The 15,974-nt window shown below is 38.3% G+C and overlaps 1 protein-coding gene across 2 annotated transcripts; it reads left to right on the forward strand.

Moving 5' to 3' along the window:
* Positions 1-327: 327 nt before the first annotated feature.
* Arrdc3 (arrestin domain containing 3) lies at positions 328-14,805 on the forward strand. Of its 2 annotated transcripts, XM_020182820.2 has the most exons (8): positions 328-841; positions 4,602-4,683; positions 6,576-6,723; positions 7,769-7,871; positions 8,457-8,713; positions 9,157-9,319; positions 9,589-9,743; positions 12,134-14,805. In XM_020182820.2, the coding sequence occupies exons 1-8, from the start codon at positions 562-564 to the stop codon at positions 12,188-12,190; spliced, it is 1,245 nt and encodes a 414-aa protein (XP_020038409.1). In that variant the 5' UTR covers positions 328-561; the 3' UTR covers positions 12,191-14,805. The 2 variants fall into 2 exon arrangements, with proteins under 2 accessions (XP_020038409.1, XP_020038410.1); XM_020182821.2 differs by lacking the exon at positions 6,576-6,723 and having other exon boundaries at positions 812-841.
* Positions 14,806-15,974: the final 1,169 nt, after the last annotated feature.

Genomic DNA, 15,974 nt, shown 5'->3' on the forward strand with positions numbered 1-15,974 from the left:
CCATTCTCTATTAGAGGGTGCTCGGTAAGGGCTCAGGCAGCACGTCGAGGGTTTACGGTAGCCTGCCTACCAATCGGAGCCCGCAATGAAGAGGAGTCAGGCTGAGCCTCCCGAACGCGCACTGTCTTCTTCCCCCAGCCCCACACCTACTGCAACCCGCGAGCGAGCGAGCGAGCGACGGACGTGCGTGCGAGCGCGTGCGTGCGCCTGTGTGCGCGGGCGCGGGCGGGGACGCGCTGGGAGGGCGGAGCGCAGCCGCGGCGTGCGCGTGCGCACGGGGGTTGTTTTTCACAAAGCTGCTCTTAAAGTGAGCTGGCAGCCTCCAGCCGCCCGTCTTTGTAAGGAGACCACTGAGACGAGCAGGAGCGCGCAGCAGCCTCCCTGCTGCCTTGACTTTTTAAGAAATCTCAATGAACTATTTGTAGAGAATCACTGGTCCTGCCTGCAAGAGTTTTGCACGGCAAAGACACCGATCAGTGTTAGTGAAGATCACATTTTATATGCGGTCTTGACTTTTTTTTTTGGTCTTACATTATATTTTTATAGATTTTTGTTAAAATCATGGTGCTGGGAAAGGTGAAGAGTTTGACAATAAGCTTTGACTGTCTTAATGACAGCAATGTCCCTGTGTATTCTAGTGGGGATACTGTCTCAGGAAGGGTGAATTTAGAAGTAACTGGGGAAATCAGAGTGAAATCTCTTAAAATTCATGCAAGAGGACATGCGAAAGTACGCTGGACTGAATCTAGAAACGCCGGCTCCAACACTGCCTACACACAGAATTACACTGAAGAAGTAGAATATTTCAACCATAAAGACATCCTCATTGGGCACGAGAGAGGTAAGTTGTGTGTGAGTGTGAGAGAGAGAGACTCGTTTTCTTCGGAAAAGGACATTTTTGCTTTTCTCGTTTGCTGTGATTCAAAGCGGAGCTTAGCACACAGTTGGATAAAGGTTAGCAAAGTTGGAAGGCTTGGCTTCCCCTTGACGTTCAGTGGTGCTGAGGCATCTGCAAAGTGACTGCAAACTGCACTTACTCAACTACCGCTGCCCGGCTTGCTGTGTGCCACACGCACTTGCAATCCATTTGCACCTTACTTGCAAATTCAGCTCAAATACGATTCGTTAATTTTACTAACGTGTTTTCGAATGGATCGCTAAAAGCTGCAGTCCAGTATTAGATTTTTTTCCCCTTTTATTTTACAACCTTGAATCTAAAAATGGGCTAGGGTGTGACGAGGAGTAACATTTTAAGAAGGTTAAAAGATGTTTCATTTTAATATTCACATGCAAAAGTCTTGATCATTGTTCTTTGATCAAGGGTTGCAGTGGCTTATTTTGACATATGGTATCAACACCCCACGTGTTTTCCCCCATTCTTAACAATACCTTTAAATATGTACACCAAGCATTCTTTATTTTAAAGGACAGTATCTGTCGCTGTGTTAAGAATTAAGTCATTTTCAGAAGCCATTCGGGGTCATTTTTCTCTCCCGAGCATCATGTCTAACTTTGGAATGTGCATTCAATGAATCCCATGCCAGTCAGATGGAATTGAAAAGTATGCTGCACCTTAGGCTTGGTTTTTGGTTAAAAGAGGGAGATAAAGCATTGTCAAAGGGAGAAGGGGTCCTGAGATTTCCAATCTATTGTTTAAATGGTTACATTGTGGAAATATAGGAGACTCTTAAGCTTGTTTTTCTAAGTTTCCACCCTTTGTTAGAAGCGGTTCAATCCTGTTTCGGACCAGTTCTGGGGGGTGGTGAGGAGGGGCGCTTGTTCTGCTCTCAGCAGATTGGTTACACGCGTCAGGTGGTGGCGATGACTTAATTCCTAGCCCAAGAAGAATATAATGTTAAAACTGGTTATGTAATTTGTGCTGCTTCTTTTTAATGCAGTGTTTAGTGCAAATGTCGACAGTTTTTCAGAAAGAATAGAGGAAGGCTTTGCCTTTAATAAAATGCACATCTTGGGGAAGTCCTAATTGAACTAAGGCAAGTGAGAAATGAAGGATGCTTTAATAGCATGAATGCATCAATTTTTTTTTTAATATTAGGGTAAAGCCAATACTTTGGTAGGGTTTTTGTAGTTACTCAGAGGTGCTTCGCATCCTGAAATGATTTGTAGTTAACCTCTCCAAGCACTAGCGCAGACGGGAAATGTAAGTGCCTAGCGACAATGCTGTTATTTGTTGAAAAGCAGACACAGGAGTTTGTATGCTGAACCTTTTCTAGACATTGCAGCCTTTTACAAAATGGGTGCGAAGAAACAAAGGTTTTTGCTTAAGGAGTTGAGACTTGTAATGGGGAAAAGTAGAACAATGAGTTGTGGGGATAAACATAATTTCGTTAGTTGCACCACGGTTTCATTAACTGCCCTGCACCCCACGAGATGCCTCCCCCCACACCCCAAATCCCCTGCAACGCGTGGACGAGCTCTTGAGCTTGGAATAGTTTCAATGACTTGAAAGTGGGAGCTCTCAAACTACCCTGGTAACTGAGGCCCCGCCCCAGGCGGCCCCCGATAGGCGGAGCTGGGTTTGTTAGCCTGTTGCTAAGGCGATGCCAGGCACTGATTGGATTGGGCACGGGCGGGTGGGGAGAGTGGGCTCGCGCTGACTGGGGCGAGGCTTGGAACCGGCGTGCGCCGGTAAAGGTCCCTCCAGGGCCGCCGCCTCCGCCCCAGCTCGGGTCCGTGACCGAACCCCTTGAGTGTTCGGGGTTCGCGTCCCATCATGTCCTGTCGCCCTTCACTCGGGCCTACTTCAGGCGCCAAAAAAACAAGTTCAGGTTTTAAGTGTGTTACTGGCTGGAGCTTCTGCCGGCCTTACAGGTGCCTAACAGCCCTGAACGCAACGCAACTTCGCCTAAAAATCTCAATGGGGGAAGGTGGCTGAAGAGGGGCGCAGGACCCCATGTTCTCGATAGGGGTCAGGTGGCTTATGTAGTCTATGTCCCTCTTGGCTGAAACAAAGCATGCATGCCAACCTGTCCAGTTAGCAGACTGGCTACCTTGTTATGACCCGAGGGTAGGGGGCTTTGGCTGGGCGGGCGGGAGGGAGTGACTATGGCCCCCCCCTTGACTTCTCTGCCACCATTCTCCCTCGCGGTGACTGGAAAGGTGTCTGGGTGGCCCGAGCCAGATCGAACCGGTCGCCGGCTGGGGCGTGGAAAGCGGAAGCGCGGCGGCGCGATTGCCCCGCCCCCCGGCCAGCAGGCTAGGCTGCGCGGGCGCGGGCGCGAGCGCCGCGCGACGTATGCCGTATGTATAGCGGGCCGCGCGGCGGCGGCGGCGGCGCGCGGGCGGGCCGGCTGGGATCTGCTCGCGCCGGTTTAGGCCGGTCCTCTCCTGCTCCAGTCTAGTTCTTGATTGACAGCCAGGCACTTGTTTACCACGGCGCGGCCGCGGCGGCTCGCCTCAATGAGACTGCTGAGCTGGCACAAAAAGGGAGCTGGAGGAAGAAAGGGAGGGGACCGCAAAGTTGGGGCGCCCAGGAGCGGCGCGCCCGCAAACGGCCCCCAGCTCGCCCGCCGCTGTCGGCGCTGGCACCCGTTCGGGCCGTTTCTCTCGGGAACAAGAAAGACAGTACTCAGAAATAAGCGAGTCACCATAATTTCTGGATGAAAGTGTTGACCTAAGTGCTTTTTCTGTCCTTGGATGTCAGGGAAGCGTCCCGTTTTTTTTTTGGTGAATTTTCAGTATTTCGGTGACGGAATGTGAAATAACCTCACGTTTTCTTCTCCGGTGCCCAGCAATGAGCAAATCAGTCATTTGTGTCATTGTGTTGCCTGGTTAGGAAACTAAAAGAGCCATTTTATATTAAGCCCTCTCCACATTTTCTGCGAATATTTATTTTTCATGGCATTTAGAAAAGATAATGCGTCTGACCAAAAGAAAAGGGTTAGAATATTTTTTTACCAACTGGGAGCTAATGAGACCCACTTTTGCAGGGAGTTGCACAACAGTGTGTCCTTGCAAGTGGGCGCGTTTTAAATGCTGCCGTCTGTAGTTAAATGAAGTACACTTTGTGTGAATGCAAATGCTAACTGGTGTCAGGACGAGCTCAGCGCTGGGTTAAGGAGGAATTGTTTTTAGCTGTGAAACTGACGTTAAAAATCACTGTTCCTTATTTTTTTTTTTAACGCCGACATTTTTGACAAAGTTGGTTTTGAAATCGTGACGTGCATATTCAGTAAGTCAGTATTTTCCCCAAGTTGAGAGTGGTACAAATTTTTCACATGAAGCTTTCATTTTAGTCGTTGGAGTCTTTATGATTTTTAATTAAGTAGTTGGTGACAAAAGTAAGTTTGATTTGAGACTTGAAGCTTTTGTTGCGTCTGCTGTATTTAGACACAGCTTTTTGTTTTTTACTGTTTGAGCCCTTTTTGAAAGAAACCTAAGCAGTATTAAGTGTTGCCCCATTTTGCAGATGAAGCCACTGATGAGTGGGATTTTTATTTGAGGGAGTTGGAGTTGGACCTGAGATGTGTAAGACTCCAAGGCCCGTGGCCTTACTCATCGCAGACCATCTTTACAGTTTGCCACCCTGGGTGTGTAGACATTTCATAACAAGTTTTTTGTTTTCTTTTTGTTTGTTTTAGATGATGATAATTCTGAAGAAGGCTTCAACACTATTCATTCAGGAAGGCATGAATATGCATTCAGCTTCGAGCTTCCACAGACGTAAGTATCAGAACTAATAGACATTTTTCATAAACATCCATATGGTCAAAAGCAATCTTATTAAAATTAAATACTCCAAATTTAAATTTTTTATTTAAAAAAAAACCCTTTTCACTACAGAAAATTGCTAGAAGAAAACAATAAATTGAACATAAAAAGCTGTTTTTTAATTTAGCGTTGCAAAGCCATTGAAAGCGAGCTCAATTATTAGTATTCTGTCCCCAAATCAATGAGATTTATAACCCATTTCATTTAATTTACTTGGGAATTGGAGGATGCTAGTCATCTAGGAAGCATTTTTTATTGATTAGCATCAGAAAAGGTACTACCTAACAAGTTTCAGGTTTTAGTTTATAACAACTCCGCCTTTTCTGCTAGTACTACTCATTAACAGTAAGTTTAGAAGGTGAAAGTACAGAAGACTACCCACTCAACTCATGTTCTCTAGGTACACTTTCAGTAGCTTTTGTGCAAAGAGCTACTGGGAAAAATCACACAAGATCTTTTAACCTGGACCTAAAAAGCAGACACCCACCAGAGATAACCTTAAGTAAAGCTTGGAATCTAGTACATTCTTAGCATAATAACATTGTTGGAAGAGATTGTACAAACTTTAAAAAAAAAAAAAAAAGCCTTTTAACTGATATTAAAACCTGCAGACTGGCATTTGTACTAATTGTTCTGTAGGATAAACTGAGATTACATAAGAATTTATTATGTGCCAAATTACATAAGTCTATATTTGTTTTGTTAACTCTAGACTTGAGTTGTTACATGTACATAATTCATAGTCCTATTTTTCAGACTATTGTATTTTAATAATTTGTCTGCAAACCAAAGTCATTTTACATAAACTAGAGAACCTAGCATGAAGTGTAAGCTTTAGAAGTACTGCATTTTATTTCTTTGGGCTAGATAAATTAATGTAGCAGTTTAAAATTCATAAAATCATTTGTAAAATGCCAGTGTTTGTATCAATCTAAACTGATCCCTCTACCTTATAAATAGCTAAATATTAAATACTTTTCTGATAAAATATTGAAAAACAGACTAGTTATTAGTAACATCTGAAAATCTGGCCAAGTTAAAAAGCATTTCTGATTCTTTTGATACAGATCAATAGGAGTATTTTTCTTTTTTAGCCTTGAAGAGTAGTTAGAAAGCCTAGCCAAAAGAGAATTAGAACATGTGTAGACTGAGAAATATAAGAGCAGTTTTTCAGCATTTCAGTAGATTTATGAAATGTGAAATTTTTGAAACTGACAACTTCTAGATCTTTTCTAGAGCTTAATTAGTTGCTATAAAAAGAAGTAACAACTCCTAGCTAATGAGAAGTGGAGCGTTGTAGGGAATTTGGTCTGAATGTTTGACCAATGTCTATAATTTCTCAATAGAATTAGTGAAGCCATTCTTAACTTGATTATTTGTTCATCCTCTTATTTAAGATTTTCTTTTTCCTAGTACTGGGAGTTGAACCCAGGGCCTCATGCATGCTAGTCAGGTTCTCTACCACTGAGCTATATTTGTAGTCACAACATTTTAACTTTATTTTCAAATTATATTTTGACTTTGTCAAGAATTGTTCATTAAATCTTGTAATTTTGTCACCAGCTTAAGAGTAGCTTCTTTTTAGTTTGAAATGATTGCATTCTTCTGGCTTTTTAAAGCAAAATTATCCATAGCATTTAATTGTTGCTATTATCTACTGTTATCTGGAAATAAAAGGTTTTTCCCCACTGACTTATCCCTTTGGAAATTTTTAAAAGTCATACGTTTGATACCTCATGGGTACATGAACAGTACAATATATATTAACACTTTTATTCTCACCTACTGTCTATTTTTTGAAAAGAGGTATAAGATTAATATACTCACCTTTATATTCTGCACAGACCACTTGCTACCTCATTCGAAGGCCGACATGGCAGTGTGCGCTATTGGGTGAAAGCCGAATTGCACAGGCCTTGGCTTCTACCAGTAAAATTAAAGAAGGAATTTACAGTCTTTGAGCATATAGATATCAACACTCCTTCATTACTGGTAAGAATTGACTGAACTCTTCATTCTTTGTTTTTGGATTATAAATACTAAACAATAATCACCTAAATTACACATTCTTCATAAATTTAAAGTAGTTTTATTTTTTAAATCCATAAGCTTTTTTTTTTTTTTTTTTTTTTTTTTGTGGTGCTAGGGTTTGAAATCAAAAGCTTCATGCTTGCTATTGCTAGGGCGGGCAATCTACCACATGAGCCTTGCCTCCAGCCCTTCATAAACATATTTTTAATGCAGTAAAGAGCACAAAAGTTAATATTTTTATGTTGTACTGGCTTTAAATTTTTTAAAAAGACCAGTATGTGGTGTGAAATAGCTCTTGCTCAGAATATGATAGCAACAACAAAGATCTGTTCCCTGAATGATTGTAACGAAAGAGGAACATTATAGGACTAACACTTACTTGAAAATACAGTCTAAATACATACTGTGTTGCATTATTCCAATTAGGGATAGTTGTCAAATGATAGGGAATCATCACTTTTGTAGGGGAAAAAAACCTTAATTCCTTTTTTAAATTAATCTTTTTAAATTGTATTTTACAAGATTGATTGTGACTTCAAAAACGTTATTTGGTTTAAGCAAATGGTAACATCTTTAAAACAAGAGTTGCAACCTTAAAATGGACAGTTCCTTTTCTACATATGGATTTTTACATTCTCAAAGTTGTTAACATTTAGGATCATAAACCAAGTCATTTTCTGCACTATCTTTTCTTAAAGGTAGTTTAAATACAATTTAGAAAGGGTTTTTGTTTGTTTGTTTGTTTTTTATTGTTGATTATTGTGTATGCTTGTGTATGCAAATAGTGGACTCAGGCTGTGTTTATGGAATAGGGTGTTAAGCCCTTTGTCTTTTTTTCTTTATTACATGGAAATTTACATAATTCAGATGCCATTGGTTAGAACAAAATTTATTTAGGTACAGGAGGGAAAAAAATAACATCCTAATCTTGAATTTAAAATTTAAAATATTCTGGTATTTTACCGATTCATACATTGATCTTTCTCTCAAAATTTATTTCTTACAGTCACCCCAAGCAGGCACAAAAGAAAAGACTCTCTGTTGCTGGTTCTGTACCTCAGGCCCAATATCCTTAAGTGCCAAAATTGAAAGGAAGGGCTATACCCCAGGTATGTACAAGGTTGATCCCCACAAAAAAAAAAAAAAAAAAAAATCATTCTTTACTAAGTCTTTGTGTAGAAACTTAGAATATTAGTACCAAATATAAACATAATGCAGTATTCTTTGGTAAAATAACTTAAGTTGTGCTTATCCAGTTTCTTCTCACAAATTAGAATGAAGTTTTCTTTTTCATGTATTTACTATAAATGGGGAGTGTATTCTTTTTGTGGGACTTGGGTTGGAACTCAGGGCTTCACACTTACAAAGCAGGCACTCTACCACTTGAGCCACCCCTCCAGTCCATTTTGCTCTGTTATTTTGGAGATGGAGTCTTGTGAACTATTTGCCAGGGCTGATATCAAACCTTGATCCTCCCAATTTCAGCTTCCCAAGTAGCTAAAATTATAGGTGTGAGCCACCAATGCCTGGCTGATTAGGTCATTTTTATGACCAAGTTACTTGCTTATACCTAAGGAGGACTGCATTTTGTCTACATGGTTTTGAACTTTATAACATTAAACTTCAAGTCTGTATTGTATGTTGATTGTTTTTGTTTTGTTTTTAATAGTAAATACAACTTTTTCCCTCTCTAGGTGAATCAATTCAGATATTTGCTGAGATTGAGAATTGCTCTTCCCGAATGGTGGTGCCAAAGGCAGCCATTTACCAAACACAGGCCTTCTATGCCAAAGGGAAAATGAAGGAAGTAAAACAGCTTGTGGCTAACTTGCGTGGGGAATCCTTATCATCTGGAAAGACAGAGACATGGAATGGCAAGTTGTTGAAAATTCCACCAGTTTCACCCTCGATTCTCGATTGTAGTATAATTCGAGTGGAGTATTCATTAATGGTATGTATAGATTTGAGGTTTTGGGCTTTGTCTTAAAGTTATGAGGGTCTAATTTTATCTTGCATCCAGGGTTTGATTTTTTTTTCTTTTATTAGCATACATTAATTGTACTATGAGTGATAATTCTGATAATTCCATAGATGGGATGTGTGCTTCAAATTTGCCCCTTTGTTATTCTGTTAGTTCCTTTCCCCACCACCCTTTCAGGATTTGATTCTTATATTCCATATATAATGGTACATACATGTGTATATGTGAATCTTTGTATAGTTTGAATTGTGATTCTTAATTTTACTGTATATATAAATGTACAGTGTTTTTCAATACTTCATGTATATAAAAAAGATTAAATGAAGACTTCATCTAATATTAAACTGGGTTATTTCTTTTTAAAAAGAAAATCATGCTTGACATTCTAAACTTAATGTCTCTTCAATGTTTAGGTATATGTGGATATTCCTGGAGCTATGGATTTATTTCTTAATTTGCCACTTGTGATTGGTACCATTCCTCTACATCCATTTGGTAGCAGAACCTCGAGTGTAAGCAGTCAGTGTAGCATGAATATGAACTGGCTTGGTTTATCCCTACCAGAAAGACCTGAAGGTAATTTGATAATACATATCTAAGCTTAATTCATTGTTATTTCTATTAAGAACTTTGTTTTACTTTTGGTATTTGATGACCCTAGACAAATATTTTTCCTTCCCTAAAGAAAATAGATGTGCCCCAATGTTAAATTTACATCATATGTCTTCTGTTTTAGTCACCAATTACTATTTTGTGCTGACATTCCTTTTTAATACCTACTATTCTGTGTATTTTGACATGCATAAGAACGTGCTGTTCGAATTGCGTGTATCTTTTTCCTTCAGCACCACCAAGCTATGCAGAAGTAGTAACAGAGGAACAAAGGCGAAATAATCTTGCCCCAGTGAGTGCATCTGATGACTTTGAGAGAGCACTTCAAGGACCACTGTTTGCATATATCCAGGAGTTTCGGTTCCTGCCTCCGCCTCTTTATTCAGAGGTGAGTGAAGTATGCTAGATCTTTTAGAAAATAGCATTGCAGACTTTTTAAAAATACAGTTACATCTTAAGCCAGATGTGGTGTTGCCCACCCATAATCCCAGCATTCAGGAGATTGGGGTAGAAGGACTGTGAGTTTGTGATTGGGCTACATGGTGAGACCCTGCCTCGAAAAAATACACATTTTTTTTTTTCTTGCAGAACTGGTGTTTGAACTCAGGGCCTACACCCTGAGTCACTCTACCAGCCCTTTTTTGTGGTGGGTTTTTTGAGATGGGTCTCACTAACTTTGCCCAGGCTGGCTTTGAACCGAGATCCTCCTGATCTCTCCCTCCTTAGTAGGTAGCTAGAATTATAAGCATGAGCCACAAGCACCAGGCTAATTCTTGCATATTTTAACATTCTTACTCATAGGGGAAAACAGCATATTTCCAAATAACTACTTAAGCAACATTCCTACACGGTTAAATATTGATGGCAGCTAAGCACAGATCTCAGTAAGCTTTGCATTCAGAAGCTTATAGACTAATAAGAACAATAAATGTTGTGAATTGCATTTGCAATGTCAGGAGTGTACCACTCATGAGAAGCAGCTTGTTGGGCCTTGGAAATCAGCAAGGCTTCTCGGAGAAGGTGACTATTAGTGCTAAGTCTTGAAGAATGATCAGTCCTTTAACAGTTCAGGCAGGAAGAACAGCATAAGTGAAAGCAAGGAGGTAGGAGACAAATCTAACAGTTCCAGGATTTTTCATAATGACTAGAACCTAGAGTAGACCTTTGAAATTGACTTTGATAACAAGATAATATTATAAATTAGCTTGTTTGCTGAGTAGTACAGCACTATTTTACAATGAAGTATTACAATATTTAATTTCCTCAAACGTGAAAAAAATCTTCAAATTGTTTTGTTGTTGTTCTGCCACTTGACCTGCACCCTCACTCCTTTTTGCTTTTAGTTACAGGATTCAGATAGGATTTGGTGGTTTTATCTGGGGTGGTCTTAGACCTCAATCCTTTAACTCCATGCCTCCCAAGTAGCTGGAATTAGGGGTGTGAGCTACCATGCTTGGCTTGTTTTTTGAGATAGGAAGATAGGGGCTAATTCTTCCCCACACACACAAACACCCCCCAAATTATGATCCTCCTAGCTCACCTTCCCACGTAACTGGGATTATATGCATATGCCACCATTTCTGACTGATCTTTTCTTAATACCATTAACTGAAAGAGTCAATTTTCCTTTAGGTGTGATTATGTGAAAATCCTCTTCGCTGATCATAGGATATTCAGAATCTGTTCTTACAGTTTCTTGATAAGTCCATTTTTCTACCTTGTTATTCCAGTTCATAAAAGTTTGTGTTAGATTGTAAAAGTTTGCCTCTTGTTATAGATTTTGTTACTACATTTTCATTCTGACATTTCTGTCTGGTTTATGAAGTCATTCATTTCTGATGTGATTTGAGGTTCCTGGCTGACCAGGGGAGCATTTTAAAAGAATGACAATCTAGATAAAATTCACTTTTTAGCTACTTTGTCAAGAAATTCTGACTCCCTTCAAAATGAACTTAAGATATTATAAAACCCTAAAATGGTTCCAAGTGTGATTTTAAGTAAAAGTTATTTAGCTGTTTTTCTTCAAAAATGTGTTTTACCTAAAGCTTCTTAGGCACTTTAGATTGCCCCACCTTTTAGTGCAAGTGGATGGGTCTTGTCCAAAATATCTTTTAGTGAAACTAAACTCAAAAATTTGCTTTTCTGTGCTCATTCGCCTCAAACCTCAAAAACAGCTGAAATACTAAATATATATGCAGGTGAGAGTACTTTGAGCCATATGGAGCTGGAAGCCTCTCAAGTGTTTAGGGTTCAACATCTAACTCCTGATATGTCCTGTATCTTCCTTCCCATCTGGGATTTTACACCCTTGAGTGTTCCCTCATAAACAGCAAGAGCATTATTTACACAACCTCATTGTTCCCAAAGCCCAGGGAGGAGATGAGTGACTTTTTTATGCAGGAACAAAAGGAGATCATTGCTTTGAATATGTTCCCCATTGTGTATTATAAATGCTCAGAAAAAGTATCCTTTAACTGAAAAAGTTTTACTAAAAACTTTTGTGAAAGTGAACTATTCAGGTATACTAATAAATACTAAAAAACGCACTGACATTTTTTTTATTAGTATCAGGCACCTTGTAGATACTACTCGCACCCATTCATCTACACACAACATTTCAGATATGAAAGGGAATAATGGGTTATAATTTGCTAACATGTTGTGTGTGCTTTCTGATTACAGTTTTTTATTACACTTCCTAACTAGTACAATCAGTCATTTGCCATTCATTCTTCCTAGATCTTATCAAATAACTTACATTTTTTTTCTCATTTCTAGATTGATCCAAATCCTGAACAGTCTTCTGATGATAGACCATCCTGCCCCTCTCGTTGAAGGAACACTTGGTTGAATCAAGTTGATGTGGGTTCCGAACTGTATCTCTTCCGGCTGAGGACAGAGAAGTATCTTGGAGACACGTTTTCAGAGGAAGTGGAATTGCTTTTGCCCAGAAAAATGGCGAACACATGAAACAACCAGTGATCATGCTTTAAACGCCTACTGCAACATTCTGGGACTGCTCCAACATGCTTGAAGATCTAAGCTTTTCTCCTTTAAAACTGGCACATACTAAGAGCAGTCTTCTTAGCCTATGGTCATATGTGTCAAGACACCATGTTGTAAAGAAGGATGATTTCCTTCTTTTGATTTGAAAATTTGCACATGCTCAATGCTTACATTGTGCGGTTCGATGTCACTACAGCTTTTTTTTTTTTTTTTTCTCCATTTATGCCAGACTCTTGATACTCTTTTAAAACTTGTTTGTGTTCAGCACAACAAGGAACAAAAGAAAGCTTTGAAAAAACTTTTACATGAAAAAAACGCACTGACATTTTTTTTTTATTTAATATAGCCTGGACTTTACCTGCGTGTGCACATGCTCAGAATTGTCCTACTAGGCTGACCATGTATCACCTCTTCAGCTTGGATCCTATTGTGGATTTATTTACAAACATCAAATGCCTTCAAGCCAATCCTTTTGCTGTATGTTTTGCAGCCTACTGTAGTAGATACGCAACAGATGTGTGGGGGGGGAAAGATAAGAGGAGGAAGCTAATAAGAGACTGTCAAGATTGTATACCTTGGTTTCTTTTGAGAATTTGTTGCCTTTCTACTATTACAGCAAAGCAGCATTTTGTTAACTGACTGCCTAAAATCACTTAATCTCAGGTGAACGCATCACTTGCCAAACTGTTGGAATGCTATTTGTGTTTTGTTGCACTGTTGAATTATTTTTTTTGTTTCTTTGGTTGGCTTTGGGAGAGGGAAATTTGGAAATGGGACATACACAAAAGTGATAACCCACCCACATCCCCTTTTTATCATTACATACCAGAAGAAACTAGCAGAGCTAAGAATGAAGTAAAGGCAGTATGGCCGGCACCAGCAAAGAGTTAAATGAGCTATTGCTCTTAAATTATTTTTATTTTAAAAGTAATGGAAGTTTTCCAGTCATTGGGGAAAGTGCATTTATTTTTATACAGAGTTACTTAATTACCTCCAAAACACATACGTTGGAAATCATTTTTGCTGATGTTCAGAATATTTTAATGAGCAGGAAGATGTATGTTAAGGTTATGATGAGTGAGCTCTTTATATATTTGCTGTGCCACTCAGGCAAGCTTCACAGAGTTTAAAAACCCAAGTTGATTCCAAAAGCATGTAACTTCACAATTCCAAACATTAGTGTTTAGTGGGAATAGCTTGTGTGTGTCTGTGTGTTTTTTTTTTTTAAATGAAAAATATTTTCCGTTGTCTAAACAATTCACTGAACACAAAGTCACTCCAGTATACACAGGTAAAATAAAGAACAATCACATCAATAAGTGATAGTTTATTTTTTTAAGATAATTTGTGGTTAGATCATAACAAATATACCAGCATTCATAACATTTAAAACTACATTTTCCACAAAGTACTGAGTGGGCTGATTATTTTTTGAAAGGATTTCAGCTCTGGTGTTTTTAATGAAAATCAGCACCTCTGATGTTGCAACATATGTGTGAAATGGGTATCACATCTATCTTGCCGTTTAACCCCACAGTTAATAAAGTGGCTGAAAATAATAGTAACTCTGGCTTGGTGCTTGACCTGGTTAAATACTGTCTTAAAGCTTCATACAAAATAGGCTTTTCCATAAGTGGCCTTTAAGAAACATGGAAGACACTTCATGTTTGAAATAATGCTGACAGGGTGAAGAAAGCCCAGTGTAAAAATGAATCGCGTTTTAAGTGATTCGGTTAAAGGGTTTGGGCTCCCGTAGCAAATTAATACTAGATAATAAGGAAATGGGGGTGAAGTATTTTTTTATTGTTAAATCATTTTGTGAATGTCCCCCTCAAAAGAAGCTAATGGAGTATTTGGCATAAGGGCATTTGGTGGGTTTATTTTTGGTTGGAGGGGATTGTCAGAAATCCCTTTTCTCTTACGTCTGACTGACTAGGGAGCAATTACTGGTATGCATAGCATTGGAATACTTACCAGATTCTCTTACAAGTAACATTAAGCAAGAATGACCAATATTCTCATCATTGGCACTGGGTCACAAAACGTGATAAAACTTTAAAATTTATGAAACTTTATTAAATAAAGTTTTATTTTCCTTACTAAAGTATTTCTTTACTTTTTTGTTCAGAGGCATTACTTTTTTCTAGATATTGGTCAATTCCTGACATAAGATGTGAGGTTCACAGTTGTATTCCAGTATTCAAGATAGATTCCTGATTTTTCAATTAGGAATAGTAAAATCCAAAATGTTAGCAAAACAAAGTGCAATATTAAATGTTTGCTTTATAGATTATATTCTATGGCTGTTTGTAATTTCTCCTTTTTTTTTTTTTATTTGGTGCTGAATATGTCCTTGTAGGCTGTTTTAAGAAAACTATGTGGGAAATTTATTTCGTTTTTCCTATTGCTCTTCCTTGTGGAAAATAAAGTGGTTTTTTTTTTTTTTTTTTGTATAATTGCTTGGAGATTTATTTGAATCTTGGTATTAGTAACTCACCACACATGCAAACACTGTTTAGTACTACAATTAAACTTTTCAACCACTCTGAATAAGAGCTGTTTCAAAATTTGTACTAAAGAAAATTATTAAGGACTTAAAGGAATTTTTAATAGTAATCCTGGTTTTATTTAGCACATGAAGTTATGGGCAAATTGTAAAACTCTTAAGTAGATGTATATAAATTTGAGTCTTATGTGTGAATCAGATTAAATAGCTAATTTCACTTTGAAAAAGCAGTTTTTTCCTATGATGGATCCTCATTCCAGTATTTCAAGAGGACGTGTTGAAAAATACCAATTTTTCTAAATTTCAAAGATAGCAGTAAGTTATCTTTACTATAAAACAGTTTTATAGTAGAACTTGGAATCACAGTATTTTCTTTCAGTATTTATACATGGATTATCAAATTGCATAGGGGCCTTACTATTGAATATTCCAATAATGTTTTACCAAATGTACGTACAAATTACGTTGTAAAGGAACACACTACACATTTATGACCAGTTTTACAGAGGTGCTGTCAGCCTTGTTCACAAAACTAAGCCAGAATATGCACGGGTCTTAATATAAGGAGTAAAAGTGACAGTGGAAGAATTACAGGATGAGAATGGAAAACAGCTTCCAGATTCTGTAACTAGGTGTGTTGAAGATGTGCAGGTTGAGTTTTCTTGTTAGCAAAGTGGAAAAGCAGCTATCCAGTGTTCTTTTCACCACTGAAGGTGTTATTTCATGTATCTTTTTAAGGAAAAAAATGCTTGACACCAATCATAACATTGGAAATTCACTACATTGCTTCTAAGTTGGCATTAGAAAACTTGCAGACTTTTCTCTGCCTAATAGGTCTTTTAGGATAACCACCAATGTCAAATGAATTACCATGCTCTTACATGGTATCAACTATTCTTATCAAACTACCTTTATCATAATTACTGATTGGCTGACCTTAGTATAGTTACTCAGGACTTCTAATTATAGGAGGGAGAAACTCAGACTAGTTTCAGTGAAACACTGTATTAACTAGTAATTGCAAAAATAATGTATAATAAACACATTTGGATCCAGGAATCCAGGTAATGCTCCAGAGACATACTCATCTTTCATCCTTTGAAATTA

The sequence above is a fragment of the Castor canadensis genome, chromosome 6 (assembly GCF_047511655.1).
Source record: "Castor canadensis chromosome 6, mCasCan1.hap1v2, whole genome shotgun sequence".
In the NCBI taxonomy this organism is placed as follows: domain Eukaryota; kingdom Metazoa; phylum Chordata; class Mammalia; order Rodentia; family Castoridae; genus Castor; species Castor canadensis.

Coding starts and splice junctions, on each gene's coding strand:
- Arrdc3 (XM_020182820.2), top strand. CDS start 562: ATGGTGCTGGGAAAGGTGAAGAGTTTGACAATAAGCTTTGACTGTCTT. Junction 7,872..8,456: donor AAGGAAGGGCTATACCCCAG/GTATGTACAAGG, acceptor TTCCCTCTCTAG/GTGAATCAATTCAGATATTT. Junction 9,320..9,588: donor CCTACCAGAAAGACCTGAAG/GTAATTTGATAA, acceptor TTTTTCCTTCAG/CACCACCAAGCTATGCAGAA.